The 17,856-nt window shown below is 38.5% G+C and overlaps 1 protein-coding gene across 2 annotated transcripts; it reads left to right on the top strand.

The window, feature by feature from the left end:
• Positions 1–755: 755 nt before the first annotated feature.
• On the top strand, positions 756–17,369 carry TP53INP1 (tumor protein p53 inducible nuclear protein 1). 2 transcript variants are annotated; one of them, XM_008592844.1, is made up of 4 exons: positions 790–1,007; positions 1,600–1,960; positions 11,298–11,335; positions 12,582–12,663. In XM_008592844.1, exons 1-3 carry the CDS (start codon positions 896–898, stop codon positions 11,317–11,319), a joined length of 495 nt encoding a protein of 164 aa, XP_008591066.1. In that variant the 5' UTR covers positions 790–895; the 3' UTR covers positions 11,320–11,335; positions 12,582–12,663. The 2 variants fall into 2 exon arrangements, with proteins under 2 accessions (XP_008591065.1, XP_008591066.1); XM_008592843.1 differs by lacking the exon at positions 11,298–11,335 and having other exon boundaries at positions 756–1,007; positions 12,582–17,369.
• Positions 17,370–17,856: the final 487 nt, after the last annotated feature.

The following is a 17,856-nucleotide window of genomic DNA, read 5'->3' as shown; positions in this document are numbered from 1 at the left end:
AAAGATTTGTATTATCTTTTAATTTCATTTTTTCACAAAGAATTTGAAGTACCCTCTAGATTATAAATGTAATTAAATATGCTTAAAGTTTGTAATTAAATATGCCGGCCCGGTGGCACACTGGAGAGTGCGCCGCTTGGGTTGGGAGTGCGGTGACGCTCCCGCCGAGGGTTCGGATCCCACGTGGAGACCGGTTCCCGCTCACTGGCTGAGCGCGGTGCAGGCGCAACACCGAGGGTTGCGAGCCCATTACCAGTCAGTAAAAAAGACAAAATAAAAGAAGTACAGAACAGAAGGGAAAATGAGCCAGGGAAAGAGGGCCTGGCATAATGGTGGTCACTGGACTCTGTCACTGGGTTCATCTGAAGACTTCTGGGCAGTTGAATATCATATAGTAAGACTGTTAATATCTAGTTTCCGTTCGTCTACTTGCAGAAAAGGGGTATTACAATTCGAAATACATTGTCCAAATTTATTCCTTATTATGAAAGCAAAGATATGAAAAAGAACTCCTTCCCTTGTATTTCACACTTTAAGATATTTACAGGTTGCATTCGAGTACTTGATTCATAATGTTTTATAAATAAGAGATATTGCATTTTTTGTGTTTGACTCCTGCAGGAAGGGAATAACTGTAGAATGTAGGCTACAGCATATGCTTTCTTCTAAGGCGGGTGGTGTGCGTACTTGTAAAATACACACCTATCAATATATGCCAATTTGAAATAACCTCCTTTTTCTGTTTTCTTTTAGGGATAATGACTCTGCTCACCTAAGTTGAATAAGCACCCTGCGCACTTTAATCTCCTGTCGGTGCCATTGGGCCAACTGAAGACAGGGTTTTGAAATCTCAGCTATAAAGACATCTAGCCAAAGTCTCAATCTTGCCTTAACAATGTTCCAGAGGCTGAATAAAATGTTTGTGGGTGAAGTCAATACTTCTTCCAACCAAGAACCAGAATTTAGTGAGAAAGAAGATGATGAATGGATTCTTGTTGACTTCATAGGTAAGGTATACTCAGTGGGTTATCATCACAATGTAAGTGGAAACTCTTGCATCTCAATTTTTGCATAAGTAAACCAGTAACTGAAGGTTTTTAAGCTTTAAAGGTGAATAAGCAAGAATTTGTCTAAAAAAAATTTTAGGAAACATCCTGTGCCAGATGGTCAGTGAAACTGATTGACATCAGACTTTCCAGTTTTGCATCTCTTACAGTCTGATCGAATCAGAGGTGCTTTAATGGGAAACCCTCATATTAGACAAGCAGTAAGCCCTATAGCTTATTATATGTTTATTCAGCAGGATAGAAACAGTCCTAAAACCATTGCTGCAAAGCCAACATAATCTATCATATACAGTAATGCCACACACACACGATGCTCAGAAGTTATGTTATAATCATTATGAGTGAATATAAATGGTTTTGTTTCTGAACTAAATAAAGGATGGAACGTGAGCATCAGCTAACGGTATTGTTTCTTCATTTTCTGTGCTCTGAATTTGATGGGCGGCTCCACTATGATGGCTCAATGTGATAATCGTCCTCCCATGGGACTGTTCCACCACACATGTGGACTGCAATGTGGACTACAATCTAGATACTTGCACTGGTTTCTCAGCAGAAGAAGAGGAAGAAGAAGAAGACATCAGTGAAGCATCACCTACTGAGCACCCTTCAGTCTTTTCCTGTTTACCTGCGTCTCTTGAGTGCTTGGCTGATACAAGTGATTCCTGCTTCCTCCAGTTTGAGTCCTGTCCAATGGAGGAGAGCTGGTTTATCACCCCTCCCCCATGTTTCACTGCAGGTGGATTAACCACTATCAAGGTGGAAACAAGTCCTATGGAAAACCTTCTCATAGAGCATCCCAGCATGTCTGTTTATGCTGTGCACAGCTCCTGCCCTGGTCTCAGTGAGGCCAGCTGTGAGACTGATGAATTTCATAACCCAAATAGTCCCAGGTATGTTGCGAGTATGTGCTGAGCATGCATTTTATTTACTTCTGCTACAGTTCAAAGCTAAGTTCTTAAAAGATGCAAGTCATTTTGTTAGAGACTTAAGAAAGCATGTACATAGTACACAAGGTGATCAATGATATAAAAAAACTTGTATTTTTAAAAAGTTGTAGCATGGCCTTAGTATTTTGTTAGAGACTTAAGAAAGCATGTACATAGTACACAAGGTGATCAATGATATAAAAAAGATATATAATAGAGAACTGTCTCATGAAATTCTGCTATGAATGGAAATTAAAAAACTGGCATTCTGCCAAGTATCTTAGAATATAATTCTGGCACTTTATAGCTGGGTTATTTAGAAAATGAAATTCAGCTAGAGTACTCTGTCTTAAAATAAAGTTTATTTTCTTCCAACTATGCCTAGCTAGGTCACATCAAATGATGCCTAACCTTGAAAATCCTGTCTGAGAATATAGGAATAACAAACTCAGTTTCTTCCTGCTATATTCTCACAAAATGGTCACACACACTTCTGACACCAGGTGTGTAGGGGAATTTCCCACACACACCACACAAGCAATCCTCCAGTAGCAAACACCAGCTTGGCGTCCTCTAATTCAGTTCCATTCTGACACTGGCTACGTGGAGGTAGCATCGGGTCCCACAGATCGAGGCCTCAGTCTTGCAAGACTGCCCTCGACTTTCAATGCCAATCACAAGCACCAGGTTGTCTTACCTGTGCTTCTGACTGACTGGCTATAAATCAGGTTCCCACGACCCCTTCCTTGGGTTCAATTAATTTGCTAGAGTGGCTCACAGAACTCAGAGAAACATTTGTTTACTAGTTTATTATAAAAGATATCACAAAGGATGCATATAAAGAGATGTGTAGGGCAAAGCACGTGGCAAGGAGGGCCGAGCTTCCATGCCCTCTCAGGATGTGTCACCCTCCAGGAACCTCCACATGTTCAGCGATCCAGAAGCTCCCTGAACCCAGTCTTTTTTGGTTTTTATGGAAGCTTTATTACCTAGGCATGATTGATTAAATCATTGGCTATTGGTGATCATTTTAACCTTCAACCCTTCTCCCCTTTCCAGAAGTCTTTCCAGTGACCAGTCCCCATCCTGAAGCTGCCTAGAGGCTGCCAGCTACTAGTCAGTTCATTGGCATACAAAAAGACTTACCACTTTGGAAATGCTTAGGATTTTAGGAGTTGTATGCAAGGAGCCAAGGACCAAAACCAAGTATATATTTCACAATATCACAGTTTATCCTCCAGTATTTGAATGTGGATCCCTTACAGTAAAAGGTACAAGGGTACTTCATAAAGTTCACAGGAAGATTTCTATTATCTTTTAATTCTGTTTTTTTATAAACTTTTTGAAGTACCTTCTTACAACTCAAAAGACACTGCCACATTACAGAAATCTCATTTAGTCATTAATAATTAGTTGAGTCCATCATCATATTGCATGAATATGTCTTCCAGGGCAAGGCCGCTAAAGTTTGCAGACTTCCACTGATCTTGTCAGCTTCCAAGAGCAGGAGTGGTCTCAGCAAATATATAGCTTCATATTTTCAGGCCTCTGGTATAATTGAGCTAAGATACAATGTCATCTCTTGCTCTGAGCCTCTTTAGAGGTATTAATGTATTATTGGATTTTCTTTAATTCATAACCCATTTATTCATTCCTTTACCCTCAGCTACTATTCTTCCTTCTCTCCATTACTACCCAAACTTTTTTCCTTTGGAGGGGGCATTAGCCACTATGCTGCTCTAGATTGCAGGCAGCAATAGTAGTTTAGCAAGTGCCTCCCCCTCAGTCCACTCCTATTTAGATATGCATAGGTGCAGAACTGGTAGGCTGTTTTTACCACCAGGCTATATAGCTGCATCCACTATTAACTACAGTTTTGTCAGATGGAGTGAAAGCACAACTCACCCACAGCAGGCCTTTAGGAATTCTGAAATAAGGTTTTAAAACATAGTTAGTTTCTTGCTTAGGAATCATCTCTGCTTCTAGCACTTGTAGTTGCAGCTCTGGCCCTAGGACCACTGTAACAGGTAGGGGAAAGAAAAGGTTGAGGTGATGTGGGGAAGGAAGTATAATCATTATACCAGCATACTCCTAATTGGCAAGAATTGCTTACTCATACCAGCATCCTTCCTCACGCCCTCTTCCCCAGATCAACCAGGAAAACAGAGGAAAATCTAGTGGGTGTGGTCCTTTAGTCCCACTCACGCTGAGTGTGAGCGCACAGTTATAAATGCGTGTAAGTCAGCTCTTCATGGCTTTATCTCCCCTTGTTTTAGATGACCAATGTTTTAATTGCCCATTCTACTTCTCTGTCAGACTATTGGCTCTGAGAAGGACATCTCTGTCCATTGTTGGTCGTGATGGCCCATATAGTGTGTTCCTTGGTCTGAAGAAACGGTGGTCAGCTATCCCAATCTGTGCAGTATCTTCTGTTTTTGTTTTTTTAAAATAGCACTCTGAGCATTGGCATCTTCCACCAGATAAGCAAGGCCCAATCCAGAATCAGTTGTCTATTCCTGGCAAGACCCATTTGTAGGGCACACCCCCTCCCCCCGGACTACCAGTATCAGTCTCACCTGGCTGCTGTGTTCAGGGAGGGCCTTCCCACCAGGCAATCTGCCCCATAGCTGAACAGTTCTTATTGGCATCATGTGCCTGAGAGGGTACAAGAGGAACATGCCTAGATTCCACCCATCTCTGCATTGCTGCAGTACCCTCATATCCTCTCATTCATGGACTCAGGTAGCCACCTTAGATGAGCACACAGGGATATCTGTTTGTCAATTCTGTCACCTTCTGGTAGATTCCACCCATCTCTGCATTGCTGCAGTACCCTCATATCCTCTCATTCATGGACTCAGGCAGCCACCTTAGATGAGCACACAGGGATATCTGTTTGTCAATTCTGTCACCTTCTGGATCTGGCAGGGAGTTTTTTTCCTGATGGCATCAACATATCCTGCTATAATGCATCCCTCAAATTTCTATCGGTCTGTTTCCCATATGGGCATCCCTTTAGTAGACCAGATTTCCATTGCCCTCCTGCTTGGAGGTCTGGCCAAGCCATTGGCCACTTTCCATGAGTCAGTAACAACCCAAACATAGGGGCTTTTGAATCACTATTCAATTGAACCACCATTCAATTCTTTCATCACCACTAGGGAAAACAGCATGCAATTCAGCCCACCTAGCTGATTCGTTTTTACCTTCTTTAGAGTAGCACCTTCCAAATAGGATATTGTCTGTTCCTCTTGGAACTGCCATCCACAAATCCAGCAGTTCTTTGTCAGTCAGTTGAGAGATGTTTATAGAGCACTGTCCAAGTGATGATAGAATCTAGCAGCTCCTCTTACAGTTCCTGAGTTAGTCCTAGAGGAAGAGAGGTTCCCTGCTTGTGAGTATCCACTCCTTGTAATCCGCAGGTAGCATGATAATGTATAAACCATTTCCATTTTATTGTGGAACTCTTCTGGGCAGTGCCATCCCCATTAGAGTGTTCCTTCGACATCACCCAAGATGTCATGAGTATTTCAGGTTTGAGGTTATCTTATGTCCTTCAGTTATAGGGATAGCTTCAATTAATGTCCAATAGCAAGGTAGTAAATGCCCCTCAAGTGGAAATTCTCTAGCCCAAAGTCCTAGTAGTAGTTGCTGGGAGGTGCACACAGGATTTTGCCATATGCTCAGGTTTACATTCCATATAGGGCTATCAGAATTTATCCATATCAGCATTCCAGCTTCTATTCTACACTGTGTGGGCTTGGGAAATTTTACTGAGGTTTCCATTTAGCATGTCTGATTAATATTGTTTGAAGTGTGGATTTACATTCCTTTTGTTTTAAAATACTAGGTAGGGGAAGTGTTCTCTAACCAGACATAATATTCAATGTCATAAAACATTTAGGTAAAGGAGATACAACTTCTTTACATAAACCTGTTTAAATGACCCAACTAACATAATCTTATCAGGCCTTTACATTTTTATGCTTTCTCAATCTAATTGTGGCCTGAGTCAGGGCTTCACCAGTGGATATTGGTACTATAGTGTGTGGGGTTCTCATATTAAGGAATTTCTCTTCACCACCCCCTGACCTTTTTACCCACCCCTGTACCTAAGGCTTTGGGTCCCCAGCAGGGGGTTGAGCAGAGGGACCCCTGCCAGTTTGTCAGTTCTTGTCTTTCTACATGACTATTGCCCCAGGCAGTTATTGGTCATTATAATCTCTGCCTTCCAGCTTTTTAAGTTTCTCCAAACTGGAGGAAATAGAACTTACTTCTTTGGGGCCCCTTTAATGTTGGAGGACCAGATGGGGGTCTTTTTGGCCTACCTAAGCTTTATAGTATGCTGTATTAACTCCTTTGTTTTAACCCCATCAATGTCCATCTTACTCATTAAATTTCTTAATAACCCTCTAATGATTTCTACCCTGCTGGGACAAGTCTCCTTCCCTTTCATTTTCCTCTTAGTTTTACTCCATCGATGTCTTCTTTATTCACCTTATTTCTTAACAGCCTTTTAGAAATTTCCACCTTCCTGGGATAAGTCCTTTGATTCTCCCTTTGCCTTTCCCCATTCTCGTTAATGACCCTAATGTTTTTATTAGCATCTGTAAGACCCATGAGGGGAAGGGAAGCAGCAAATCTGATAATGTCTTTTGGTTTTGCAGCAGTAAGATTATGTGAAGGGAAGGGGTGGGGTCTGTGTTAAAGGGATAATTTAACCACATCATTTACCATAATCTGCGTAATGGGCATATTCATCGGGTGGATATCCTGTTCATCATAAAGCCAGTCCAATGTGGCTTAAGGGAAGGGGTGGGGTCTGTGTTAAAGGGATAATTTAACCACATCATTTACCATAATCTGCATAATGGGCATATTCATCGGGTGGATATCCTGTTCATCATAAAGCCAGTCCAATGTGGCTTGCATAAGAAGCATACCACCTACTTCATTGGGGTGTTCCACTTGGCATTTATAGGGGGAGATGTACAGTCCCCCTTCTCAGTGTAAACAGACTTTACAGTGGCTTTTATCCAGTACACCAGGCTGGCTGTTCACTTGGGAAAAACTTCCTGTGTGCCTAGATCATGTACAGCCATCTGTGATTGTTTCGTAGTGAGCTGTGGATCCTACATCAATCCAAACATGCTCTTTTACTCTGTAGCATTTAAAACCAAAGATATCGCCCCTATAAATTAGTTACTTTTACCATGCATTGCAGTAAAGGCTCCTCAGGTAGCTGATGATACCTATCTACAAAATGAAACAGTTCCCTTACACTCCACCTTCTGGTTTCAGTAGTTTCTTGGCTTTGCTCTTCCTCCACATTGACTACTTTCTTAGTAACCAGATCTTCAGTATTTTCTGTTGTTTCTGCATAGTTTTTCCCCTGGGGGACAGTTTTGAAGCTAGTGGCCAAAGCTCAGACTCACTGAAAACTGAGCTTGGTCAGGCATTGAGGTCTGACCCACCACTGTCTTATAATTTTAGCTATTACAGATAATAATAACCAAGGGGTTGAATATTTCACAGTTTCTTGTTAGTTTGCATTTCCTTACGCATCCAGTGAACCAACTCCCTGGGAGTCGAATCCATCTCAAAATTCCTTTTGTAACTTTTACTTTTAGTAACTGATTGCAGCACAGCTGCTGTTCCATACCGTGGATCATCTGTGGGTGATCACATGGCCAACTAGGAATCAAAAGTTTCCTATCTCTCACCCTTCTACCCTTTTCTTCCCAAACCACGTTTCTGTTAGCCAAGGCTATTCTAGCAAATCCTACTCCTCTGATACCAGTTCTGTAGAAAAACTGTTTTTCCTCTGCTCTCACATTGCAACAATTAGCACAAAAGACTTCTGCGACATCTGGTCACCAAGAAGTATGTGGAGATTTCTCCTCACCAATAATCAATTAGTGAATCAATTCTGCAGCAGATTCTTCAGGGGACACCAGCTGAGTGTCTCTAATTCAGTTCCATTCTGACACTGGCTACGTGGAGGTAGCATCAGATCCCACAGGTTGATGCCTCAGTCTTGCAAGACTGCCCTCAACTTTCAGTGCCAATCACAAGCCCCAGGTGTGACCCATGCTTCTGACCAGCTATAAATGGGGGTTCCCACAGTCCCTCCTTGGGTTCAGTTAATTTGCTAGAGTGGCTTACAGAACTTAGGGAAACATCTTTATGTTTACCCATTTATTATAAAGGATACTACAAAGGATGCAGATGAAGAGATGCTTCAGGCGAGGTGTGGGGGAAAGAGCTTCCATGCCTTTTCTGGGAGTGTCACCCTTCAGGAATCTCCATGTGTTCAGCTATCCAACAGCTCCCTGAACCTAGTCCTTTTGAGTTTTACGGATGCTTTATTACATAGGCATGATTGATTAAATCATTGGCCATTGGTGATCAACTTAACCTTCGACCCGTCTCCCCTCCCCAGAGGTTGGGGAATGGTGGGGCTGAAATTCTAACCCTCTACTCCTGCCTTGGTCTTTCCAGTGACCAGTCCCAATTCTGAAGCTACTTAGGGGCTGCCAGCCACCAGTCAGCTCGTTAGCATACAAAAAAACTTTTAATCACTTTGGAGATTCTCAGGATTTTAGGAGCTATATGCCAGGAGATAGAGATGAAGTCAAATATATATTTCACAATATCACACCTAGTAAAGTGGCAGTTTTACCAAAACATTTTACTCAAAGGGTTTTCTGCCTTACACAGGAAAAATTAAACATCAAAATGGTGTTTTGTTGTTATATGGAGGTCCCAAGTAGTCTGAAATGCTCTGTTGGAATGGCAGCTGGGTTGAGGTCCTGGAAAGCTGCCCAGAGTGGTATGTTCCAAAAAAAAACTTACAGACCTTCTGTGTCCTTTATCCAGAGAATATATCCAAGATTGCTCCCATGCACTAAAATAAAGCCCATCATCATGTTAATTAGCTCCAAGTCTAGCTAGACCATTGTGTACTTTAGTGGAATGTTACCTATGGTGTTAAAGTATTTGGGAGATATTGGCACTGACTTTATTCCCCCTCTTAGGTCAAGGGTTCAGGTGAATTTGGATCCTTTGGAGCAGTTCAGAATATTCCTGTGGTTAGTGCTGTTGACCTAATATGAACCTGAGACCAAGTACACATAGCAGGGATTTGTTGAGCCAGTATGATGATTGCAACCAGGGAGACATATAGATCAGGTTGCCCTGAAAATGTTTTTCCAAAGAGGGCCAGCATATCTTAACATTTTATAATTACAAGAAGGGGGAAGGGTCAAAGGACAACAACACGCACACACACGACAGAGAGAGAGTCTCCCACCCCCCCAAAACGTCATCAGGCTTTGGTTGTACATGAAATATAGATTTGGGATTGTTACTAGGTAACTTCCTACGTGCAGGGATCTAGGGTAAGGGTAATAAGTGTTCTCAGTTATATTATGGCTTTCTGGCACCATTATGGTGAGAACAGATTCTTTTGGTTATCAGTGCTGTCATCCAAAGGGCCAGGTTCTGGCTCATCCAGGTTCTGACTCTACTAACTAGACCACTCTATATATTTTCTACTGTTTGCAAAACATAAACAAACCCAAGGCAGCTTATTAATTCATTAACTTTACGAAAGTTTTGTTGCACTCTCAAGTCTCATTATTGTAGATGATTTTTTATGAGGCTGAGGCTAAACTTATTTCATTTCATTTTACTTGTATCAAAATGAAAAACAACTTGCTCATATTGTTACATGTTGCGAGGCTCTATACTGGGTAAGATCTTTGGTGGAAAGTGTTACTTTAACTGGAACATACTCTGTGCCATAAGTTTGTCAGGAGGTGTTTCATGCATTCCAACAAAAATTTATAACTTTTTGTGGGTGGTATTGATATAATTGCTTAATAGTTGTTTCAAATGAATTTCTTCAGTTCTTAAAAATTCTTCCCTCCTGATTCTGATCTCACCTCTTGGGAATTCCTCTCAAGAATTCAACATGATTAACAGTTACTTTAAACTTACCAGCATTTGTGTATTTGCTTTTCAGTGTTTAAAGTGTGTACGTGTGTGTCTTTAGTCAGCAGCTTTGCAAAATAACTTATTACAGAAGCAGTATATGTGCATTGCAAAAAATTAGAAAATGCAAGGGGCCGGCCCGTGGTTCACTTGGGAGAGTGTGGTATTGATAACACCAAGGCGATGGGTTCAGATCCCTATATTGGGATGGCCAGTTAGCTCACTTGGGAGAGTGTGGTGCTGACAACACCAAGTCAAGGGTTAAGAACCCCTTACCCATCATCTTTAAAAAAAAAAAAAAAAAATTAGAAAATGCAAATACGCAAAAATTTGAAATTTGAAATGACAGTCTCTTTACCCAGAGGTGAAAACTGTTAACACCCTAGGGCATATACTTCCAGATTGTTTTTTCTGTATGTGCCTGTACATAAATACACACCACCCACAACCACACACACTTTTAACATAAATGGGATCATGTTATATATACTATTTTACAACCTGTTTCTTTAGGCAGTGACTTACCTTTTTGTTTCAGTATTTTGTTTCATTTTTACTATGTCTACTACCCAAACCATACGCAGATTTCCTCAATAGAGCTGAGAATATGTCATCTAGCTTGTCCAAACCAGTATCCAACCAAGGTCTATGCACTGGTTGTTATGTGTCTGCAGTTTTGATGCAGTGAGAATGTTGTTTTTGTATCTCGTTTTTGCATTCATGTAGATAGAACATATACGATAGTCAAACAAATATGTAGTTTTCTATATATAAAGGACCAAAACACACTAAACTTTATATGAATTCTTTCTGCACATATGAAAGTCCTGCACATATGAAGTTACAATAGTAACTAAAAATTTTTTTAACATCCCTGTTTTGGATTTGAAATTCTTATAAGAAAAGCCCACTAAATCAAGATAGAAATCAGGTGTTACTAAAATTAGGAGGACAGCTATGTAGTAAACATCTATGTTTTCTGAGCAGGAAATCGTATGTCTTTCAAAAGTTAAATTGCTTCCATCCTGTCTATCCTTGGGGATATTACCGTAAAGCACATAAAGTAAGGTGCTTCATAATTACAATAGGCTTCAGAGTGTGCGTTTTATTGCATTTTAGTTGTTATAAGTATTGTTTGTGAAGGTTTATATGCTGTCATAATCTTAAATTAAGCAATATATGTGCCTTTAGTCACCCAGAGTAAACCAATTTTAATAAAGAAAGTTGACTACATCCTAATAGTAAAATTAAAATAGCATTTTAAATCTTACTAGTGATTTAATAGTTAACCATTTAACATTTGTAGGGCCAGGAAAAGCTGCTTATAAGACTCACGGGCACAGAGTAAGTATATTTACTTTGAGACTGTGTGATATTTGTTATCGAGGCTGAGGACGCAAATGTTCACCTTTTTAAAACTTTCTTTACATTAACTTCTTTCTATTAGTTTCTTTTTCTTTCTTTCTTTTTTTTTTTCTTGGCATCTGGCTGTTAGAGGGATCTGAACCCAAGACCTTGGTATTATCAGCACCACACTCTAACTGATCTATTAGTTTCTTAATTTGACCTGTTTTAATTCTACTTTTTAAAAATATATAAATATTTTAAAAGATCATAGTGTTTTCCTCAAGTGATTATAGGCAAAATATATAACTGCCTTTCCTGTATAAAATAACCCTTAAGAATCTGACAACTTTTCATGTTATGTGTTAACATAGTTTAGACCATTCCTACTTGATTAGCTTTTAATATAGAAAATAAATAATAATCATAGACATAATAATTGTGTGTGTAGCCATATTTTAAGATTATGTGTTTTACAAGAGTCTTTATAACACTGCTATGTAAATGACATTCCAAAATGTGCCCTGTTGTGACCTAAATAAAAATTTAGTTGTCTTCTGTAATGAGCAGTAGCTTCTTAACTAGAAAAATGTTAAATGAATAGAATTTCCATTTGCATATTTCTTTTAAATACATACAGATTTAAAGCTTGTTTCCTGGAACATTTACTTATAGACAGAAAAGGTCTGTCAAGGTGCTGTTGGCAAAGTGTTTTCTAATCAGTAAATTCTGGGAATTAAAATATTTTCCTTTTAAAATTATGGTGAGGGGCTGGCCAGTTAGTTTAGTTGGTTAGAGCATGGTGTTACAACACCCAGGTCAAGGGTTCAGATCCCCATACCAGCCAGCCACACACACAAAAAAAGATTACGGTGAGAATTAAAATATGTAATATTTGCAAAACAGTTGGCAAATGCAAATATTCAATAAATGTTAGTTCCCTTTCCAGGAAATCTTATATACATGTGTGCTCTGTAATTGAAATTCACATGAAGTATAAAACATATTTTTAGTACAGTTGACTTAGTTAGCCATCTGTGGATTATATGGCATATTTCTATTGAAAGTTGGCTTCTCCTTTCTACTAACAGAGTGGTCACAAAATATAAACTTGTCTGTCAGCCATGAAAACTAAGCTCTCATTCAACCATAAACAAATTAGTGTAGCAAATTGAATTCTTAAGTGATGTTTTCAGTTTCATTAATATACTTTGTTATTTAATACATCCCCACTTTTTTGTTTCAGAGTGGAAGCTCAAAATGAAATGGAACAACATATTCACTGCTATGTTGCAGCTCTTGCTGCTCATACGACTTTCCTGGAACAACCCAAGAGCTTTCGCCATTCACAGTGGATAAGAGAACATAGTGAAAGACAGTCTCTTAACAGAAACAGCCTTCGTCGCCAAAATCTTAGCAGGGATTGCCACCCTCGGCAGGTCAAGCACAGTGGCTGGGTTGTGCATCAGCCCTGCCCGCGTCAGTACAATTACTAAGGATTTCAAGTTCTGTTGGTTGGTTGTTGCATATATGTGTGGATGTGCGTTTATGTACAATGAAAATGCTGTCTCTTTACAGCCAATTGATGACCAGTCACATAGTTTTATGAGTGTGTTCAGACACTATCTTGAAAACCAGATTTAATATGCTATGTATCACATAATGCCTTGCTCTTAACATTTACTTTTTTGTAAATTTTTTCAGAATATTTTTGGAGACATCAATACAATTACAGTGTTTGGTGTTTGAGATGTCTTTACATCTATTAATGTGTACATTGATTAGTCAGCATTTTAAAGACATTTCTTCCCAAGTACGAGAATAGGCATCTTTCAATTTCATTTTATTTTGTGCTACTTAATCAATCTTTTGAGCAAGCAAAAATTTATTCTCAGGGTCAGCCATACACTTTATTGACCAGTACTTGATCATCTTTTACTTATATAATGAATACATTTTTACACACTAACATGAACATTAACAGGTGATAGTCGCCATGGATATAATGGAATTATGGCTGAACTTTCTTTTGAAAGGAAACTTGATATATTTCTGTGTATATGGTTTGTTTTTCCAGATTAATCATGCAGTTCATTTTGGAATTCAGGTACATTAAGCTTTAGTGAACAGTACATTCAGTAATTCCAGTGTAACTACATGACATGGTACAGACATTATAGGAGTTATGGACAAAAGCACTTGTCTCACATGCAGAGGGATTAATTTAGACCTGTGAAATTATATTTGGAAAAATTCATGTCTATAACTAACCCATTACTCCAGTATTTAAATTGTTTCAACTCTTTCCTGCCATCTCTGCCCACTCCCCACCCCATATCAGCTGTAAATTCAGAAGTACTTGTCCAGGCACTTGAGTGACTTCATATTTATATTTGCCCATGGGAAAAGATACAGGATTTATATTTCCAGATATAGTGAAAAATCCTCTGCCATGGAGCCTTTCTTGCCAGGTAGCAAGCAAGAGTCAGGAAGATTTCTGATAGCATGTAAGTGAAGAGTGACAGGTTGGCTTCCTTGAGTTTCCATCTTTAACCACTCTGGACTCTGTTTCCTTCACCAGCAGGGGAGTAGTGATATTTACCTCCCTTACAGACTTGTTGTGAAGATTGTGTACTGATGTGAAGTGGGGCTGTCCAGAACTGAACTTTGTATGAAATTCCAAGGGCTTTTCTACTGAATCTAGTGATGGGGTGGGGCCGGTGGCAGTTTCTCTGCCACAACTGTTCTTCACAGTGTTGGTGCTAATGAGGCCAAGTGCAGGGTTCGAGTCACACGTAGGCCAGTTAACTCGACACAGAGGAAATCTACTTCATACCTCTAGCCAGTCACTTCAATTTTTAGCAGTTGTGATGGGTTTTGCTGAGCCATCCACACTCTCACTGATTTCCTCTGAAATTAAGTAAATGCATTTACAATCCAAAGTACATTCTACTGACAGAACAGTAGTGTTGCCTTCGTAATCAGATTATTTTTCCATCTACTCTGAAACCCTAATTAAATGACTACCATCTATAAGATGTTTTCAAGGAAAAAAGTAGCATATAGTTATGTGAAGTATTATTATATTTTTCAATATCCCTGTAGCAGCTTGATGCAGGAACCATGGGAGACTTCAGGGAAGAGTCGTGCCCCTTTCTCACTAGACAGGGGCAATTGGAGTTGGAAGAGGGCGAATATGTAGTTGGAGGGTGGTTTTACATTGTTCTTCCATGGCTGGGATGAAGTGCCAGGGTATCTTGTTAGAGCAAGGGTCTAGAATCCCCCTTCTCTCCTTAATTCCCCTTCCGTTTTGACTTCCCCTTTATTTGTTTTCTAATTAGGGGCCAAGTCTGTAAAGTTTTGTCAAACTGAGTTAGAAGTTGTTTTGTTACTACTGTGTTTACCAGAGTTGGGAGCTAAGGTAGAGTTTTCATGTTTTCATGAAGGTGTGTCTGTTATATGGCCATGTGTTGGTAACTTGAAAACAATCGAGCTAAATTTCTTCTGGATGTAAGCCTCTGAATACAGGGGGTCTCTTTTCCATACATTGCATGAGAGTTGTCAGTACCTCACAAGCTGCAGAAGTTCAGCCACGAGAATTTGTTTGGCAGCATGAACAGATTTGTATACAAAACTGCAATGGTCTTTTTTTACTTTTTTTTTTTCAGATTTCCTTATACCTTTAATACATTTGCATCTCTGTGAGTTATTGACTTTTTGTTTTCCTTATCTGGGCCTACTTTATAATGCTTTGTACCTGGAAAACAAAAAATTTCAGCCTTTGGGATTTTTATTCAGGGTTAGGATTACTACACCAGCTGTGATATACTGTGGTTTCTGTATCAGTCTCTAAGGTTTCTGTCTAAAATGGGCACATGTAAGAGTTGAAGAACATGGTTACATAATTTAGCTGTTCTTGGTCATTAGATGTTTGTTAGGCATTTGTATGTAAGACACAAGGCCACAGAATGATTTTGACCTTCTAAGTATTCTTTGAGACATGGTCAAAACGCATTTTATTATGAGTTGTTATTATTTTTGCTGTTGTTAATATTAGTGGTTTACAATGTGCTTTAGTGCGTATTACTTAAAAATTCAAGCAGTGAGAAATAAGACCCCTCTGAATTTAGTAGCTCCAACTGTTTCTAAACTGATAACATAGAATGTTACTTGGAAAAAGTCTGGAATATGTGGTGCACACAAGTAGTGCTTCATGAGTGAGTTTCTTAGCTTTTACAATGCACCATGTTTTCAAAGTTTGTTTTTGTTAATAAAACATTTTATAATGTATTTTATTATATCCTATGTTTATTACTTTTTCTTCCTCATCTGATTAAATTATGTGCTGCACTGTAAGTTCAAGATTAGCCATCCATTATTTATCTTTTGTGGCAATGCATTTACATGGTTGGTTGGGTGGGGAATTTTTGCAGAAGATGCAAAGTGATTAGATTTTTGACTTCCTATTGCAGGGAGCTTTTTTTTTTTTTTTTGCATTAATTTCCTGTATATTTTTCCACTTTCCATGCAAACTGTTCCTGTTTACATATGTTCTCTGTTGTATCAGTACTTTGATTCTAGTAAGAAGACAGTTTACTTAAAACTTGAGAGGGCTGTTCAGCATTGCCTGTTGTTTTTGCTTTTCTCAGATCTATATAGTACACTGGTTTATAATCCTTATGTCTTTGTTAAAATCTGAGTTTCTCTATTTCTTTTCTTCCTCAAGGAAATATATTTCCTTTATACACTTAAGGAAAAAAGAGAAAGGAAGGGTATCTCCATTATCTTCATCTTCTTTGAGTTGGAAACAAAAAAATGAAGGACTCCAACTAGAAGACAGACATTTACTTTTAAATAGATTAGTGGAAAAAAATTTAAACATTTCCAAGTATTAGTTTTTGCTTTTAGAATCAGTTAAGAGACTGCTCCTTGTACTGGGAGACACTAGTATATGTTTGTAATGTTACCTTAAAGTTTTGTCTTTTTATTATATATGGCCCATTAATACTGGTTAAACTCTTTTAAAAGTTGGGCTTCTATCATGGTTTCACTGCTGTCAGCTATGCTGATGTATTATAAATGGCATCCCTATCTACTTATTTTAATACTTAAAATGTTATATTAAAAAATGCTTTATTTAGAAAACCTACATAATACCATGGTGTCAGCCTTGCCGTGTACCAATTTCACTTGAAATTTGACACCAATTAAAGTGGTTTAGGGAGGAGAAAGAGGTACTTTACAGAATACAGATAAGGATGTCCTATTTGCAACAGTATCCCTTATGTGGGAGGAGAAGTTACTACTCAGAGGAAGGCAGCTTGCGTGGATAATGTATATCATTGAGAATTTTCCTTATGACATTCTTAAAACTTGTACAATTGTTAAATGCCAGTTTTGCTCTGTATTTGACTGAAGTTTTAGTGTTTGTTTTTTAGGTGGACTTCTAATAAACCAAACCAGTACTTGGGGAGGTTGGATGTATGTGTGTTTTCAGACTTGGAGTGTATGAGTGATTTTGCTTGCTTTTTGGTTGTGCTTTCCTCTAGAGGTTTTGAACTTTAACCAATAATTGTGTGTTTTACTTTTTAAAAGTGGCTTTGTTTTTTTCTCAAGTTGTGAATACATTAGCTTTTCAGGGGCAGGGCATGAGTTACGGAGACTGAAGAGTATTGTAGATTGTACTGTGTGCCTTAATGTGTTTCTGGACACAAATTTTTTTTCATCAACTTGAAAACTCAAAAGGGACATTTGGTTAGGTTATATACTGTACATCAATCTATGCATAAATGGCAGCTTGTTTTCTTGAGCCACTGTCTAAATTTTTTTTGTTTTTATACAAATTTTTTATACTGATTGGTTCAGAGATGGTCAGTTTTGTACACAGACTGAACAATACAGCACTTTGCCAAAAATAAGTGTAGCATTGCTTAAACATTGTGTATTAACACCAGTGCTTTGTAATTGGGTTCAGTGGTGCATTCTGCACTACATGTTTTTAATCTTTCAGTAAATAAAATGTCCTTTAACTTCACACTGGTCAGAATCTTTTATCTTTTTTGATTATCGGTCTTAAAACTAGGTACAACTTATTTAAAATACTATTTAGTTTTGCTTGTCTAAAAGATGTGTTTAACATGTACTTTAAATACTATTTTTAAAGTTTGTGTAAAATTAGTATATTAAGATTTTTCACCTAAAATGAGTAATCATTTAAGTAAACAGGAATTTGATGCCCAACCAATCTGTTTTAAAAGAACCAAATATATAATTTAATACACTGGTTTCTTGCCTTTTTAAAACTAGCTTGGTGAATTCTGAATGGATCTTTTCCCAGATAAAAAGTTTCTACAGTTGTGTAGAAACGTTTTAGAACAATATGGCCTTTCCCAGTGCCATTAATGCCCACTATTGTGGAACTCTAGTTCAAACAGGCCAGTAAACATTCAGAACACTTGTACAGGAAGCCCAAAGAATAACTCCCATGTGAATAAATCACTGAGGAAGATCAGCAATCTAGA

Source organism: Galeopterus variegatus, unplaced genomic scaffold (genome assembly GCF_000696425.1).
Source record: "Galeopterus variegatus unplaced genomic scaffold, G_variegatus-3.0.2 Scaffold8398, whole genome shotgun sequence".
Lineage (NCBI taxonomy): Eukaryota > Metazoa > Chordata > Mammalia > Dermoptera > Cynocephalidae > Galeopterus > Galeopterus variegatus.
This window is presented reverse-complemented; position numbering and strand designations above follow the sequence as displayed.